We start from the raw sequence: 17,183 nt of genomic DNA on the forward strand, positions 1-17,183 counted from the left end.
ATTAGTTTAATTTATCTCTAAGAAAACTTACTTTTTACTATTTTGACGATAACAAACTCTAAAAGCTACTTGGAAAGCTATTGTCACATAGTATTATATATAGGGTAGTTCTTAGAAAACAAATGGGAACATGGATCATATATTTGTTGAGTAGTAGTATAATATTACTCCAAGTCTAGAACTTATTCTATTGATCGGATGGAGACATTCTACTCTCGACAATTAAAATAACTATAAGACCTCTAACTTCCGGATAAAATGTTCTTCTGTCTGACATGAAGTATTACTGGAGTATATTGTCAATAAGATCTGGAAGCAAAGATTATGCAAAAGTGTCGTTCAATTAATCAACATAATTGGTTCATCCAGTCTTCCCACAATGAAGAACGCGTGCTTTTATGAAATTTTCTCCTTCACTCCATCGTAGTACCTTTTCTAATATTATCTTAAACTCCATTTGGCTGACATTTCTTTTTCATGCAAAAATGTAGGATGGCAATGAGATGAGACAGTTCACTAGTTATTCAATACCGATTTGGTCAAAATTTGATTCGAGGGAGCTCGAATTGATCAACGAATTCAATTCGAGCTCGACTTGAGATGTTGTGAAGTAGAGCTGATTCATATGGTACTCAACTCGAAAACTCATGAGAAACTCGAAAAAACAATTATTAATTATTGCCAAAAGTAAAATGCTTAAATCCAACATAATTCTATCCTAGGACACTAATAAGATAAGATAGCTTACGAGTTACTTAAGATTGACTTGATTAAAACTCGACTAAAAGATTCGGTCAAAGCTTGGTCAATACTCAACTTGCATGAGCTCGACTCAACTCAAGAAGTTAGTGAGTCGAGTTAACCTAAACTCGGACTCAACTCGCATCATTGCCACCAAGTGTTTGAAGACAAATTAGTAAATTTGATGGATTTATTTACAGCCCAAATAATATACACTATTGTCTCCTCAAAGTTTTGCATACATATCCCGTCCAAATTTTTTTTTACATGTGTAGTGAGTTGCCTATCCGTACATTGTACATGGTTTATCAAATTGGGAGTTGAAAGTGGTTAGACTCGAGATGACACAAAAAGATGTCTTATTTATGGATTCTTCTTAATTAAAAAGATTTAGTTCCTTTGTTCTAAATAAGTGAAACAATTCTGTCAAAAAGCTCCTACATAAAAGAGAAAAGTATTTCACTCATTTCAAATGTAAGGAAGTAATACATTATGCTGTACAATTTTTCTTACTATTCAAAGAAAACAGCAACTAGATGCTACTAAAATTAAATTTATAGCACGTTGCATTTGGAAATTGTGTGTTTTCATTCGTTTCTCCATGTTAATTGAAGGATAAGAAAACCCCACTTTTCTCCACTTAAACCACATCCACATGTGGTTTGCTCCTATATCGCACCAAATTATGCCGTTTTAAGAGAGCTATGATCACCAGAATTAGTCCTCTAAATTAAGACAGCTGCAGAAAACAGTACTCTTTTGACTATGCATATATTTCACCCAATTAGGTGCATCATTATTCATTGCTCACATAATTGTTGGATACAATCATACAATATGCACGCATTTAGTACATTTACATCAATTTTGTGTTCAGCCAACTTAATCTGTTAATCATTATATCTTCTTAGGAAATATGAGAACTCTTCAAATCTCTCAAACATTGAAATTCGTTGATCATTTTACTGAGAGGGTTAGTGATGTAAGAAAGTATACAAGAATTACATCGTTTATGGTAGTTTGTTTCATATCATTGCCTGTTTTTGTTTTGTTGTTTAAGAACTCAAAGATTCATCTTTTCGAGACGCCGGTTGACAGTTCTACAAAATCTTTGGAGGAGAATGCACAAAACATCTCATCTGAGCTCTTGGAAGGAATTTCACAGGATGTTACACCATTTCTTGTAGGTAAGGGTTCTTTATTTGCACTTCATATTAGTCCTATATAGTATATATTCACCAAATTATGTGTTTTTACAAATGTTAATCATTTTAAAGTTTTTTTTTTCTAATATTCAATTAAAGATATTGATGATCAAACGTCTACTTTAAAGACAAAAACAATTGCGCAATCATTTGGAGATGAGTAGTAAATAGTAATTACGAACAAGCCAAATTTTAACTATTCAAGATCTACGAGAAGATATAGTAAACTTCTGATGGAACTTGGACAAATATGTTGATTCCATATCATTGCTCTCTTTTCTTCAAATAATTCTCGCTCACAAATATTACTGATTCATTCACAGGGGAATACAACAATTCATCAAAACCAACTAATACTAGTAGCATCCCTATTAATGATCAACAAAAATTGGTTGATGAGCTCGTAGCTTCTGGATTTGATAAAGAATCATGCATAAGCAGGTACCAATACTCTTCATACCACAAAAACAAACCATATAAACCATCTCCTTATTTGATAACTAAATTACGAAGCTACGAAGAACTCCATGCTCAGTGCGGTCCTCAATCATCGTCCTACAGACGTTCCATACATAAGCTCTCAAGATCACATTACATGAATGATAGTGAGACCACATCATGCAAGTACCTAGTTTGGACTCCTGCCAATGGTTTAGGGAATAGAATGGTTAGTATGGCATCGGCTTTCTTGTATTCCCTTCTTCAAAATCGAGTTTTCCTCGTTGAGTTTGAGGCCGAAATGGATGACCTCTTTTGTGAACCATTTCCTAATTCAACATGGCTATTACCAAAAAATTTCCCACATAAAAACCATTGGAGTCAACTACCAAGTTTCAAAAACAGGGTAAATTCAGGGGAGGGTAAGTTTATTCCTTCATTTTTTCACCTTGATCTACAACATGGACATGGTGATGATAATCTTCGGCACTTCCATTGCACTAAAATTCTTTCGAGTTTAGAAAAAATCCCGGTTTTAATCCTACTATCGGACCAATATTTCGTTCCTTCCTTGTTTATATCATCCTTTAAGGAAGAACTAAACAGAATGTTTCCAGAGAAAGATGCAGTTTTTCACCACTTGGGTCATTACCTTTTCAACCCTTCTAATGAAGCTTGGGGACTAATTACAAGGTTTTATCAAGCTTACTTAGCCAAAGCAGATGAAAAAATTGGATTGCAAATTAGGGTATTTGACCATCAACAAGTTCCGTCCCAAAATATAATGTCACAAATTTTAGCATGCACCCAAAACTATAACATACTGCCTTCATTTGATGATACAAAAAAATCTTTGTATTCTCCATTGCGAAACTCAACCTCAAAATCAAAGGCTGTTCTAGTTGCATCGTTATATCCCGAGTATGCGGAAGGATTGAGGAGTATGTACTGGACAAGGCCAACAATGAATGGAGATATGGTCGGAGTTTATCAGCCAAGCCATGAAGAGTTGCAGAAATTTGGTGACAATGTGCATAATATGAAGGCATGGGCTGAAATTTATCTTCTAAGTTTGTGTGATGTGTTAGTGACTAGCCCTCAGTCCACTTTTGGGTATGTTGCCCAAAGTTTAGGGGGATTAAAACCATGGATTATGGTTGGATTAGGGAGAAAAGAGTTCCAAGATTCCCCATGCAAACAAGGTTTTTCTATGGAGCCGTGTTTTCATATTCCTCCACAATATGATTGTGAGGGTAAGAACAAGATTAATAATTTTACTAATCTTTATGCTCATTTAAACACTTGTGAGGATGTGTGGTGGGGAGTTAAGTTAGTTGAGATGCATGAATTAAACTGAATTATGGTATGTATATAACACATTTTTTTTATTTGGTATGTATGTAGTATATATGTTTCTACGCTTGGGCGATTAAAGAACAGTAGGTAAATAGCACTATTATGCTAGCCCGAGCAGCAGGTGATGGTCTAGTGATATTAACATTACCTCTGATCTTAGGGGTTCCGAAGATTGCTATTTACCTATTATGTGGATTAGGAGTATTAAAAAGGTGAGTTGAGTTGAAGTTGATATATTGCCCTCTTGGTTTTACTTGAACTCATTAATACTTATACATGATCGGCTCGAGTTGGCTCAAAGATTATCGGCATAAGCTAGTAAAACTACCAGAGTTATATAGTTATCTTGTTTGGCTAGTATAATACTCCCTCTGTTTTTTTTTATCTTTCTCACTTGGAATCTTGACACTATTCATGTATAGAGAGAATCTTCTCAAATATTTTCAATTTATAAGAAAAAACATAGTCATGTGGGGTCTTGTTTGATTCGTCTCAATTAATACTTTATTAATATTCAATCGTTATAATTTTTACTAATATATAATGAAAGATATTTAAGTTTTAAAACGTGCATTGGAAGACGCGCACAGGAAAGTGAGAATGATAAAAAAAAACAGAGGGAGTACTATAATTTTGAATATAAAATAATTTTATTCTGTTTGGAAAGACTGAAGCTCTAAACTCCTATTGTATATCCCACCTTCTCATCACGATCTCTTTGGGTCGATTTGGAGGGATACATATGGCTTCTTTTTACTTACAACCATTTGACTTTCATGCTTATTAATGTATAATTTCAATTATATCGATAATTAAAAATTACGAAAAGTAAGTATTCGAAAAATATACGCTCAAACAAATTTAATAAGATCCCACATAAATATGTTTTTCCTTAACTATAAATCATTTAAAGATAAACTAAATAGAGTTGATGAATAGTGTAAAAGTCAAACTGTTACAAGTAAAAAGAAACGTAGAAAGTATTAAATAGTGCGGCTCATATTGTAAGGAGCAATGGAGATGTTGCATGATGGTAATGCCTTTAAGGTTAAAAAGAAAATTATATAGTTCTCCTCTTAGTCCTTTTGTTATTATATGAGTTTGACTTTTGAGCATTTAATAAAAGATCAAATTGAGGTTGTATTTGCATTAACTTATTGAAATAAGTTTCAGTAAATACAAGTATAAATCAGTAAAAATAAGTTAAATTCGTTAAATATAAATTTTGTAAAATTAATTTCAGCAAAAATAAGTTAAATTTAGTAAAAATAAGTTAAGTTCGGAAGAAGTAAGCAAGTTTAGCTAAACAAATATCTACTCTAAGTTTCAGCACAAATAAATGCAGTAAAAATAAGTTCAGCAAAAATAAATTAAGTTCAGCAAATATAAGTTCAGTAAAAATAAGTTTAGCAAAAATAAGTTAATTAACAAAAATAAATTAAGTTAAGCAAAAATAAGTGAAAGAGAATAGAGAACGTATTGTGTCGGACTCGTCCGATCATAATCTTGGTCGGACGACTTTCAGGTGGTTCCAATTTTTTTCCAGGTAGTCTTCATTTTTTTTCAGGTGGTTCCAATTTTTTTTCAGGTAGTCTTCATTTTGTTTTCAGTTAGTGTTCTTTGTTTTTCAGTGGGTTTTTGTGCTTCAGTTAGACTTACTTGGGTTTCAGTTGGTCTTTATTCTTTTTCAGGTAGTCTACATTTTTCTTCAGGTAGTCTTCATTTTTGTTTCAGTTAGTCCATTATTTCTTTCAGTTGGCCAATTATTTCTTTCAGTTGGTCCAACTGAAAGAAAAGAAAGTCCAACTGAAAGAAAAGAAAGTCTAACTGAAAGAAAAGAAAGTTCAACTGAAAGAAAACAAAGACCAACTGAAAAGAAAACAAAACACTAACTTCTGCTTTCTCTCACTTTCTCCTTCTTCTTCATTCCTCTTAGCTGATTTTTTTCTTCTTTGTTAGATTATGAAATATTGCAGCTCACTTCAACTTCAAGTTAAACAATTTTTTTTTTTTTTTGATAAAGTAGTAACTATCTTAACAGAGAAAGACAATTGTAACACAAAAACTCTGATGACATGCTGAAATGCAAACTTAAGCTTCTGTGTTTGCCTCCAGCAACATGGCGTAAATCCAACTGAAGTTCATCAAAATTCCTTGAAACAGACAATAAGCAGCTAATCTTCTTGTGCTGCACAAGTTTAATGGTCACATCATCGTCTACAATTTGAACATCGACTTGTGTGTCCTTACACTTCCTTTGGATCCATGAGCTTCGGAGTTGGTTAGCAGCTAACCCATCGAAGTCCCCATCTGGGTCGGGTTTTACCACGGCCACGCCATCGTTACAGTTACTGCCACCGCTATGAGTATCCTCAGTAGTACTCTTATGAAGAAGAAGAAAGAGGAGAGAGAATGTGACCTAAAAAGTGAAACAGAGAGAAGATGTATTGGGCTCAGCCCGTCTGACAGTAAACAATACGTCAGACGGTCTGACCCAATACTTTCACAAGAGAATATAGTCTAAGATGATGGAGACAACAAATTAATAAGGATGTGGGAATACCATAATACATACTAGAATCGAAAAAGAAGATATTTTAAAAAGGATTGGAGTTGCTTATGTTCAGGATAAGCTAAGAGATAATTGATTATGATGGTTGACCATGTGATCCCCGACTAGATGATGCAATATTTAAAGTTGTAGGGTACTAGCTAGTTCATATTTTATCATATTCTCGGATGGATAAATCATTTGATATAATCCAAATAAGTAACATGTACTAAAACTAAGAGTTTCAAATGAGCAAATGAGCACAAATTAATATGCACTCAATAAGCAAATGAACTCGTATACTAGTCTTATATGCATATTATGCGTGCGAAAGTAAATAGAAAATAAAATTGTATTATTACATATAATAACCTCAAATAAGAGGTAAGAGTAATGGTTTAAAATCGCTCTAAAGAAAAATTGACATCATTTTTATTTAACAAAAACACTGTAGCGAAATCCATTGGTCAAACATTGTTTGCATCATTATTTATATTAATTTAATTTAATTACTCCCTCCGTCTCAATTTAGTTGCTATATTTTGACCGTAGGCACTATTCACGTTATAACTTTGATTATCTTTTACTCCATATACATAAGAAAAAACATAGTCATGTTGGATCTTATTTGATTCATCCCAATTTGTATTTTCCAAATGTATAATTTTTGTAATTTTTTTATATATGTAACTTAAGATATTGGTGTTTGAAGTTGCATCTCGTAAACTGTGAAAAGCAAATGTAGATAGCAACTAAATTGTGACGAAAGGAGTATTATCTAAGTGAGTACTTTTTATATACTACCTCCGATTCTTAATAAGTGTAACATTTCCTTTATTTGGAATAGTAACAATAAGTGCAACCAAACTCAAAATGATAAAAAAAGTTCAATATTATTACAAAAATGCCACCAAAAAGCAAGAGGAGACCACAACTTTTTTGTTTCATCACTTGAATTACTTTACTTTATTGTGGTCCCAACTTTCTCTCTCTACATTCCTTGATATTCTTCCACTTTCTCTATGTTGCACTAGATATGTCAGAGATAGGACATTTCGAAAAGAGGCAAAAATAATTGGTGTGTCAAGACCAATATGAGAATTTTAGGTTAGCTCAAGCATTGCATGTTTGTATGTAGCACTAGTGTTATTGCTCAAGTGGGTAGAGCGCTCCCCCTTGGTCCGGATCGAACACCTGACCTCAAGGGGGTAGAGCACTCCCCCTTGGCCCTGCTCTACCCACTTGAGCTAGCTCCTATCCTTGAAAATTACTTCATTTGAGGATAAGTTATTTGAGTTATGAGAAGAAAGTTTTGTACTACTCGTGCTATACTTTGCGTAAACTCCTTTAGAAAAAGGAAAACAGCTCATCGATTGCCAATGTGCAACTCGAGTGTGGTATTTATTACTCCACTTTTATTAGCTTTTGTACTTGTTATTCCACTTAACAGAAAACTGAATATCGCGCCAACCTGTTATTCTTTTTTTTTTTCGAAAAACAGAAATCTGATTCTTTTTCTTTCTTTAAATAATTTATTTTATTAACTGCATGGGAGTTAATGGCTTTAACAAATAAAAAGGAGGTATTCACGTTACCTATAGTAGGTGACGATGATCTTTCCTCAAACCAGCCTCATCGTCGGTTTGTCAATCGCTATCATAGTTTATTAATTCACAAGCAAAGCAATATATAGCATTTAATTCAAATCATAATCATATTCTAAACCTAATGGATAATATACTGTAAGATATAGTTTATTGTACAAGTGAATCTGTTATACAAGATTAGGATAATATTGTCAATTTTGATATAGTGTGTTTATATGTGGTATAATGTGTTTCTTTATGCTATAGTGTTTTTTTTACAAGAGATATTGTTAAATATGGGCCTGGGCCGCATCCATCACAAGGAGAGAGAGTCCACTTCACAACACAAAGGAGGTTCCACCTTAAAACCATATGACAATAAGGGGGTAGCTCCTTTGCAATATAAAGTGAACTCATCCCTCTTCTTTCATCAATGTGGGAGACTCACATGTGTTGTGCGCTATACATCATAGCTTCAACAGATATAGTGTTTATTTTGTGTTATAGTGTACTCCCTCGGTTTCCTAAAGATCTTCCTTGTTATAGTTCCTACAGATACCAAGGAGGATCCATTTGTGTGGGGTGTGGGGTGTGGGGTGTGGGGTGGGTAAAGTAGGAGAGAGAAATGGGTTAATATAAATAAACAAATAAAAAGGATTAAAGTAAGAGGGAGAAAGAGAGTAAAATTAAATTAATAATGTAATGGTGGACCATATGATAGAGACATGAGAGGGTAAAAAGGGAAAAAAAAGACCAAATAAGGAATAAAGTAGAAGAGAGAAGATATTTTGAAAACGCACTTAAACAAAAAGAGGGAAGATCTTTAGGAAATGGAGGGAATATTTGTTTGTAATATAGTGTATTACTCTCTTATATAGTATATATGCTTGTGATATAATGAGTTTATGTGTATTACATTAGTGTGATATCATAAAGAAATCCTCCATTATATTGTATATAATATCATTATATATTTCCATTGATAAAATTCACTATATTATATATTGTATAGGTATACTATATTTTCTATAAAACTCACCATATGAAGTTAATATCAATTACCAATACAGTGCACACTAAATTAATATGCACTGGGTCCATTTTTTTTTTTTTTTTTCCAATTCATAATACTTATACATTATGAACATATACAACTAATTGATAGAGAATAGAATAGAATAGAATAATTCTCTATTAAGGAAATTCCAACACTAATATAAAAGGTATGGATATACTAAATATTATCCTTTTGAACAATAAAAAAATCATTACAAGTCAACTCATAAACTCTTCATTTAACTAAATTATCAGGAAAAATACACATTAATTATTCCTTCCTTCTAATTTAAAAATCCATAACACTATAAAACTTATTTTATGACATCAGCATATCTTTCATTATGGGTACCTCACCTTTATCCTCTTGTTCTTATCTAGTCTTACTCATATAAAAGCGTCAGCATTTCTTGGATTTCTCACATTCTCTTTCATTTCCTATTTTTCAAACAAATTTCCTCTCTTTCTCTCTCCTCTCTTTCAGTTCATTTTACTCTGTTTTCTTTCTGTTTTTGCATTCTCTCTCTAAAACAAAATTAATGGGTTCTGAAACTAGAAACAATATTCTTGTTACTGGAGGTGCTGGATTCATTGGTACTCATTGTGTTCTTGTATTACTTAAAGAAGGATTTCGAGTAATTATCATTGATAATCTCGATAATTCTGTTGAAGAAGCTGTTAATCGTGTCAGAGAGTTAGTGGGTCCAGATTTATCAAAAAACCTCGAATTTCATTTGGTAATTCATTCATTTAACTTTTTGGGTTTTTCATTTTGGTTCATTTTCTGCAAATTCTGGTTCATAATCTTGTGGGTTTTTGAAATTTATGTGGTTTTTTTTTTTTGGTAATTCATTAATTTTACTTTCTGGGCTTTTGATTTTGGTTCATTTTCTGCAAATTGTGGTTTAAAAGTTTGTGGCTTTTAATATTTATGTGGTTTTTTGGTGCAGGGTGATCTCAGGAATAAAGATGATGTTGAGAAGCTTTTTTCTGACAACATGTATGGCTTGCTTTAATTTTTTTTTTTTTTTACCCTTTTTTCTTTATTAGTGGTGTAATAATTCTGTAATTATGATTGCTTGTTTCTGGGTTTTGATGATTCTATGCTTCTTGCATTAGCAATGTTTTCTTGGGATTGTGCTTTTTGTTTTTTCTTTATGATATTGCTTTTTTCTTCAATATATCTTTTATGGGTTTATTTTAGTTAATATAGTACTAAATTTCCGTTAATTTATAATTTTCTTTGTTTTTCCATGGGTGTTGTTGCATGTTAAAGATTTGATGCTGTGATTCACTTTGCTGGACTGAAGGCTGTGGGTGAAAGTGTTGCTCATCCATTTCGCTATTTTGATAATAATTTGATTGGATCAATCAATTTGTACCAAACTATGGCCAAATTCAACTGTAAGAAGGTGAGTTTTCGGGTTAATTTCGAGTATTAATGTCGAATTGCTTATTAGTTTTTCACAAAGTTTGTTAGCAAATTATCTTGTAATTGGATCATTCAATTTCTATGTAATTTACATGTTTTTGTTCAAAATTTCATGTTAGGATATGAAAATGACTAGCGAGTACTCCCTCCTTTTCATTTTAATCTACACACTTACACTTTTCACGCATGTCAATGTAAAACTTTGAGGACATATATCTTTAGTTTTGTATTTGTAAAAATTATAAAAAGTACATATTATTAAAATACATACTAATACGAATCTAACAAGATCCCACATGACTATGTTTTTATTCACGTATAAATCACAAACGAGGGTCAAAGTGCAATTTGTGAATAGTGTAAAATGTCAAAGTGTGTAGATTAATATGAAACGGAGGGAGTAATAATGTAGTCATTTAGGAAGGAAAATTTAGCTATATATTGCTTTATGCAGTAGTTTTTTATTTCCGTATTTCAATTGAGTTCATAAGATCACTAGATATACTGGGGAATTTCATGCTTTTACTTATCAAGTGTATGTGAACCGTTTATAGAGTGATGCTCATTGATGCATATATTGATATTCGGATTATTGGATGTATAGTTGGTCTTTTCATCATCAGCTACTGTTTACGGCCAGCCAGAGAAAATTCCATGTGTAGAAGATTTTGCATTGAAGGCTATGAATCCATATGGTCGCACTAAGGTATTATTAACTCAAATATGCTGAAACTGAAATTGTTTACTGTTCTTCCTTAAGATCATGCTAATTTTATTGCAATATGTAGTTGTTCCTTGAGGAAATTGCCCGAGACATATCGAGTGCAGACAAAGAATGGAACATAATTCTGCTGAGGTACTTCAATCCTGTTGGGGCTCATGAGAGTGGTAAACTTGGTGAAGATCCTAAGGGTATCCCAAACAACCTTATGCCCTACATACAACAGGTTGCTGTCGGGAGATTACCTGAGCTCAATGTCTATGGCACTGACTATCCTACAAGGGATGGTACAGCGGTGTGTAACATATTTTGTTGTTTCCAAATAGTATTATGCTTAATGTTTACCCAAAGAGTCTCAGTTGTGATTTAAAATATTTGTGTTTACAGATTCGAGATTACATCCATGTGATGGACTTAGCTGATGGTCATGTTGCTGCTTTAAGGAAGTTGTTTGCTTCACAGAATATAGGTGACTAAAATTATTCTTTCCTGTAGATTATATATAAGGACTTGTTGACAATGATATGTGTTCAAACCATAGTGTTTTATGCTGTGAAAGTACCACTTCTTCCTGCATTTTGCCTCTTGAGCTCAAATTGTATCTCGCTTTAGGTTGCGATGCCATTAATTTGGGGACTGGCCATGGTGCTTCAGTGCTTGAAATGGTAGCGGCTTTTGAGAAGGCATCTGGAAAGGTAAATTTCTGTTTCAGCTTACATTTGCTTTCTTGCAAATATTAGTATATATTCTGTTAGCCTCACACCCATTTATCACCAAATGCTATTTTCAGAAAATCCCACTTAAAATGTGCCCTAGAAGACCAGGAGATGCAACTGAAGTTTATGCCTCAACAGAGAAAGCTGCAAAAGAACTTGGCTGGAAGTAAGTTTGTCCAATATCTTTGTTGACTATTTTCTGCTTGTGCTGAAGTACAATGAATACAAGCAAGAAAATCAATATACAGAAATATGATACATGATTAAATTGTCCCCTATCATTACTCTTAAGAGATTAGGACTACTAAATTTTTTATTATCTAAGAATTAAATGATTGAGTTGATATGATTATATGTATTGCAGGGCGAAATACGATATAAATGATATGTGCAGGGATCAATGGAAGTGGGCAAGCAGCAATCCATGGGGTTATCAGGAAAAACCTTAATGATCTGGTTCAAGAGTTCCAAAAAGCAATACCTGAGGATGAGGACCAAATATTTTTCAAGTGTTGAAAGTGTTCATTTTGAAAAAGTTTCTTAAGTTGCAACAGCAATGTTGGTCAGTCTATTTAATAGTTGTTTCTAAGTTTCCATGATATAGTAATACTGCTGTAGATAAACTTGGTTGTTGGCGCTGAGTCATACTAAATGAGAAAATGAGATGTTAACAGAAATGTGCTACTCCTATTTAAAGTTAGAAAATGATATACTCCTATGTAGTATATCTTGTCAAATCTTTTCTGTTGTGACTTGATTTTATTATCCACACAGACACTGGACAAAGTAGGTCATGGCCCATCAGTTGTCTTTCTTCTTTTTTTTTCTTGTAGATAGCCCACTAGTAGGCAGTAGCCTTATCTAAAACCAATCGAGGCCTCAACAATCAACATTGGCCAGCATTGAATGTTTTATTATCCGTTAAGAAGTTTCCTTGTGGTGTTCAAAATATATTGGGGTGTTAAGCAATTAGAGTTTTCTTTATAATTCGACCAATTGGCTACTAATCGTTTATAACTGCCGACATCAATTCTACAATCCGACTTGTGTGGACCCGGTTCACACTAAAAATAGTGTGGACCAGGTCCAGGCACGTGACCCGTTATATTACTTTAACATACACTATATTATTTTAACATACACTATATCACTTTAACACACCCTATATTACTTTAACATATACTATATCACTTTTAACATACACTATATCATTTTAACATACCCTATATCACTTTAACACACCCTATATCACTTTAACATACACTATATCACTTTTAACACACCCTATATCACTTTAACATACACTATATCACTTTTAACATACACTATATTACTTTAACATACACTATATCATTTTAACACACACTATATCACTTTAACACACCCTATATCACTTTAACACACACTATATCACTTTAACATACACTATATCATTGTAACATACACTATATCACTTTAACATACACTATATCACTTTAACATACACTATATCATTATAACATACACTATATCACTTTAACATACACTATATCACTGTAACATACACTATATCATTTTAACATACACTATATCATTTTAACATACACTATATCACTGTAACATACACTATATCACTGTAACATATATATCATTTTAATATACACTATCATAAACTCACGTGATATGGATCGGGTGCACACTTAGTGTGCACCGGGTTCATATTAGTTTTTATCTAAATTCTATGCGTGTAACTTATGGAATAAGATCAATTATGATTCTCTGTAAAAGGGTATAAGATCTGTGACGGTTTTTCTGGTACCTAGAGAGTTTGTACATCAAATTCTTTAAAAAATGGGGTACTATAGGATTCATTTACTTGGCTAAGTAAGCTCATATATGACTTTAAGACATACTTCCTCCGTTTCTTTTTAAGTGACACATTTGCATAGTGTTTACTATTCACAGTTTAAACTTTAATTAGCTTTGGTGATTTACATTTTAGGAAAAACATAGGGGTTGTTTGGTAATCGGCTGTTGGCTTTTGGCTGGATTAGTTAGTTTGTTTGACTAGCTGGAAGCATTGGCTGTATGTATTGGCTTTTTAAGTTGGCTGTTTAAGCCAGCTGTTTGCAAAAGTGTTTGGCAAAATTAAGTGTGGTTGTTGGCTGTTTATTAGAAAGTTTGTGGGCCAACAAGCCAAAAGACAATCCAAAAAGCTGCTCCAGGCAGCTTTTTCATTTTGGCTTAAAAGCCAGCTTTTCAGCCAACCAAAAAGCCAATAACCAAACACTTTTTTTGGCTGTTTGACCAAATTGAAAAGCCAAAAGCCAATGAAAAAGCCATTTACCAAACATGGCCATAGTCATGTGGGATCTTGTTAGATTCGTCTTAATGTGAATTTTTTTAATATCAACTTTTTATAATTTAACTTATTAATAATGGAAGATATTAATGGTTAAAATAATACATTGGCAAACGTGAAAACAAAAAATGTGTCACTTAAAAAAAAACAGAGGTTAGTATATATCAAGCATAATCATATGTGAGACAGTCTCAATATATGTGAAATAACAAAGAATTATATGTGAGACGGTCTCAATAGTCACATCGATGTTGTTATTGTAAGTCGTATTATAAGAAATGTGCAACATATAGGTTTACCAAGTAACTATGATGCTGAAGTGTGTAAGCTACTTTAATAATTTGAAAATAATATTTGAAAACTCGAATTTGGTTTGTTTTAAATTATTTCATTCCTCTACATCTCTAAGTATGAAATCCATATTAGTGTTTTCTTTTCTGACTCTTTCTCCGCACCGACCAATTGGCTATTGATCGGTTACGGTTGCCGACATAAATTTGGGCTGTGTAATTTATGAAATAAAATCAATTGTGATTCTCTACAAAAGCGCATAAAATCTATAACAATTTTTCTGATACCTATATAATTCATATATTTAATTCCAATACAAAACATTTAAATGCATTGCATTGAAATCATACATTATTATATTATTATTTATATAGATATGACTAATTAAGTTGAACAATATATTTCTGATCTAGCGACCCGGGACGTCTGTTAGCGGGATTGGTTTTACCATACTTGTTGCCAGACTTTTCGGCATGTAATTTTAAGAAAGATGATAGGCAAGGTAAATAGATAATAATTCGCACAATAAATCAATTGGAGCATCATTCCGATTATGAGTACTGAGATGTTTCAAATGCTGGCAGCCTGGCAGATTATAGACGCTAAATGGCTAGGCTTTGTCCTCCATTGAGGAGTTGCACAGTGCACACTTGCACTAGGTTTCATCTAAACCAGAGTCAGAAAAATTACATGATCAAAAGTTAATACAATTAGCCAAAGTAGGAAACTTGTTGGTTCATTAGTTATAAATATGTTCACCAAGCACCTCAAGCTTGGTTGTCATTATATATGTGAGAGAACATATTGAAGAAGGGTTATTCGGTACAATCTACACAGTCCTCTTTACAACTAGTAGATATAATGACAAAATCTTTATCTGAAACTCAACACTCATATCTTTGCCTCAAGTTAAGCCTTTGTGTGATGGAAAAAGTCCAACGTGAAGGGAGGGGGTGGTTTGAAGAAATTACCACTTGTTAATACATACTGTTTGCCTTACCGAGAGCTACATCACAGTGTATAATTTCTGTTATACTCATGCTCACACCTAACATTACTCCTGCAATGCTAAATATTACCCCAATATTTCTTAAAATTGCCTCGATTCCATCAAAAAATTTCTTTTCCGAAGCCACCACCTCCAGCCACAACCACGTCTAGCCCACCAGCCACCTTCTCCACCACTCACCTACTAAAAAAGTTGAAATATTTTCGAGGACATGGGGTGAACGTCCGACCAGATATTGGGGCCATGGGCATTGGGCGGGACGTTCGCCCCATGTCCCCAAAAAAAATTCAACTTTTTTACGAGGTAAGTGGTGGAGGAGGTAGCAAGGGTGGGGCTGGTGGAAGAAAGGAAAGGGATAAAATAGTGAATTAAAAGTGATCCCAGGGTAATTTTTTAAAAAATTGGAGCGATGTTTAATAATCTGTGATTACTTTTGTGTTATTTTATCTTGTAGCTCTTGTACAAGTGTCTTTTGTTATAAGTTTTGATTTGTTAAGGTTATGAATTGTATAGTAATGTAAAGTTTCTCCTAGATTAGGAATTTAAAATGTCATAAGAGGCGTCATTATTAAGATGCATGAGTGAATAAAAAAATAAACTTTTGCTCAGTTCATCAAAAAAAAATTATGTGGAAGATTTGAACTTTGTTCTTTAATTAGTTTAGAAAGTTACTAACTCTGTTCAAGATCATTCATACATTAATCAAAGCTGAATAAAACTGTCATGCCCACTTAAAAGATGTTACATAAATATTGTTCTACAACCTTAAGGATTACTAAGTAGATCAAATTTAAGTGCTCGTTTGGTTGAATGTAGAGAGTATAATTTTCTTGAAAATTTATTTTTTTCATGTAATTATATTTTTTAGGAATTGCTAAATGTTGTTTGGTGATTTATTGAAAGTGAAAGTTATCAAGAGAATTTCCACATACCTAGCCCTAGGTAAGTAAATATCCTTTATTTTGTGAAAAGTAAAACTTCCTAGAAAATTCTACTTCTTATGAATTTATCAACCAAACAATATCAAAAGATTTAAATTCATAAAAATTCCAACTACCTATGCTAAAATGTACTATATTCGTCCCAAATTAGTTGCTACATTTTGACCGTAGCCACTATTCACGTCATAACTTTCACTATCTTTTATTCTATATACATAAGAAAAAATATAGTCATGTTGGATCTTGTTTGATTCGTTCCAATTTGTATTTTTCAAATATATAATTTTTTCATATATGTAACTCAAGATATTGGTGTTTGAAGTTGCATCTCGTAAACTGTGAAAAACAAATGTAGCAACTAATTTGCAACGGATGGAGTAAGGCTATGTTCAGTTCACCTTATTTTTGCTTATTTCAGATCTAATCAGATCAGATCAGATCAGAAAAAATAAGTTCAGATCATGCTTATATTTAAAAATCATTATATCTTTCATTATATATTAGTAAAAATTATAATAAATGAATATTAATGAAGTACTCATTGATACGAATCAAACAAGACCTCATATGACTATATTTTTTCTTATATATTGAGAAAAATCTAAAAGATAAGATCTTGTAATCAGATCAGATCAGTTCAGATCAGATCAGTTCAGATCAAATCAAAAAAAATAAGTTTAGATCAGATCAGATAAATTCAGATCAAAAAATTTCAAGTGAACTAGACATAGCCTAAATCAAACAACACCTAAGATTTCATATCCCAAACTAGTAATTTATGACCACAGTTTTCCATGAT

General features: G+C 32.6%; 2 protein-coding genes across 2 annotated transcripts; both read left to right on the forward strand.

The window, feature by feature from the left end:
- Window positions 1-1,384: 1,384 nt before the first annotated feature.
- LOC125497636 (galactoside 2-alpha-L-fucosyltransferase-like) lies at window positions 1,385-3,974 on the forward strand. Its single transcript, XM_048645143.2, has 2 exons — window positions 1,385-1,928; window positions 2,270-3,974. Exons 1-2 carry the CDS (start codon window positions 1,658-1,660, stop codon window positions 3,739-3,741), a joined length of 1,743 nt encoding a protein of 580 aa, XP_048501100.1. The 5' UTR covers window positions 1,385-1,657; the 3' UTR covers window positions 3,742-3,974.
- Window positions 3,975-9,352: 5,378 nt separating this feature from the next.
- Window positions 9,353-12,539, forward strand: LOC104892324 (bifunctional UDP-glucose 4-epimerase and UDP-xylose 4-epimerase 1). Its single transcript, XM_010678222.4, has 9 exons — window positions 9,353-9,670; window positions 9,884-9,933; window positions 10,210-10,345; window positions 10,970-11,071; window positions 11,154-11,381; window positions 11,474-11,555; window positions 11,699-11,781; window positions 11,877-11,968; window positions 12,167-12,539. Exons 1-9 carry the CDS (start codon window positions 9,473-9,475, stop codon window positions 12,249-12,251), a joined length of 1,056 nt encoding a protein of 351 aa, XP_010676524.1. The 5' UTR covers window positions 9,353-9,472; the 3' UTR covers window positions 12,252-12,539.
- Window positions 12,540-17,183: the final 4,644 nt, after the last annotated feature.

Source organism: Beta vulgaris, chromosome 5 (assembly GCF_026745355.1).
Source record: "Beta vulgaris subsp. vulgaris cultivar EL10 chromosome 5, EL10.2, whole genome shotgun sequence".
NCBI lineage: Eukaryota > Viridiplantae > Streptophyta > Magnoliopsida > Caryophyllales > Amaranthaceae > Beta > Beta vulgaris.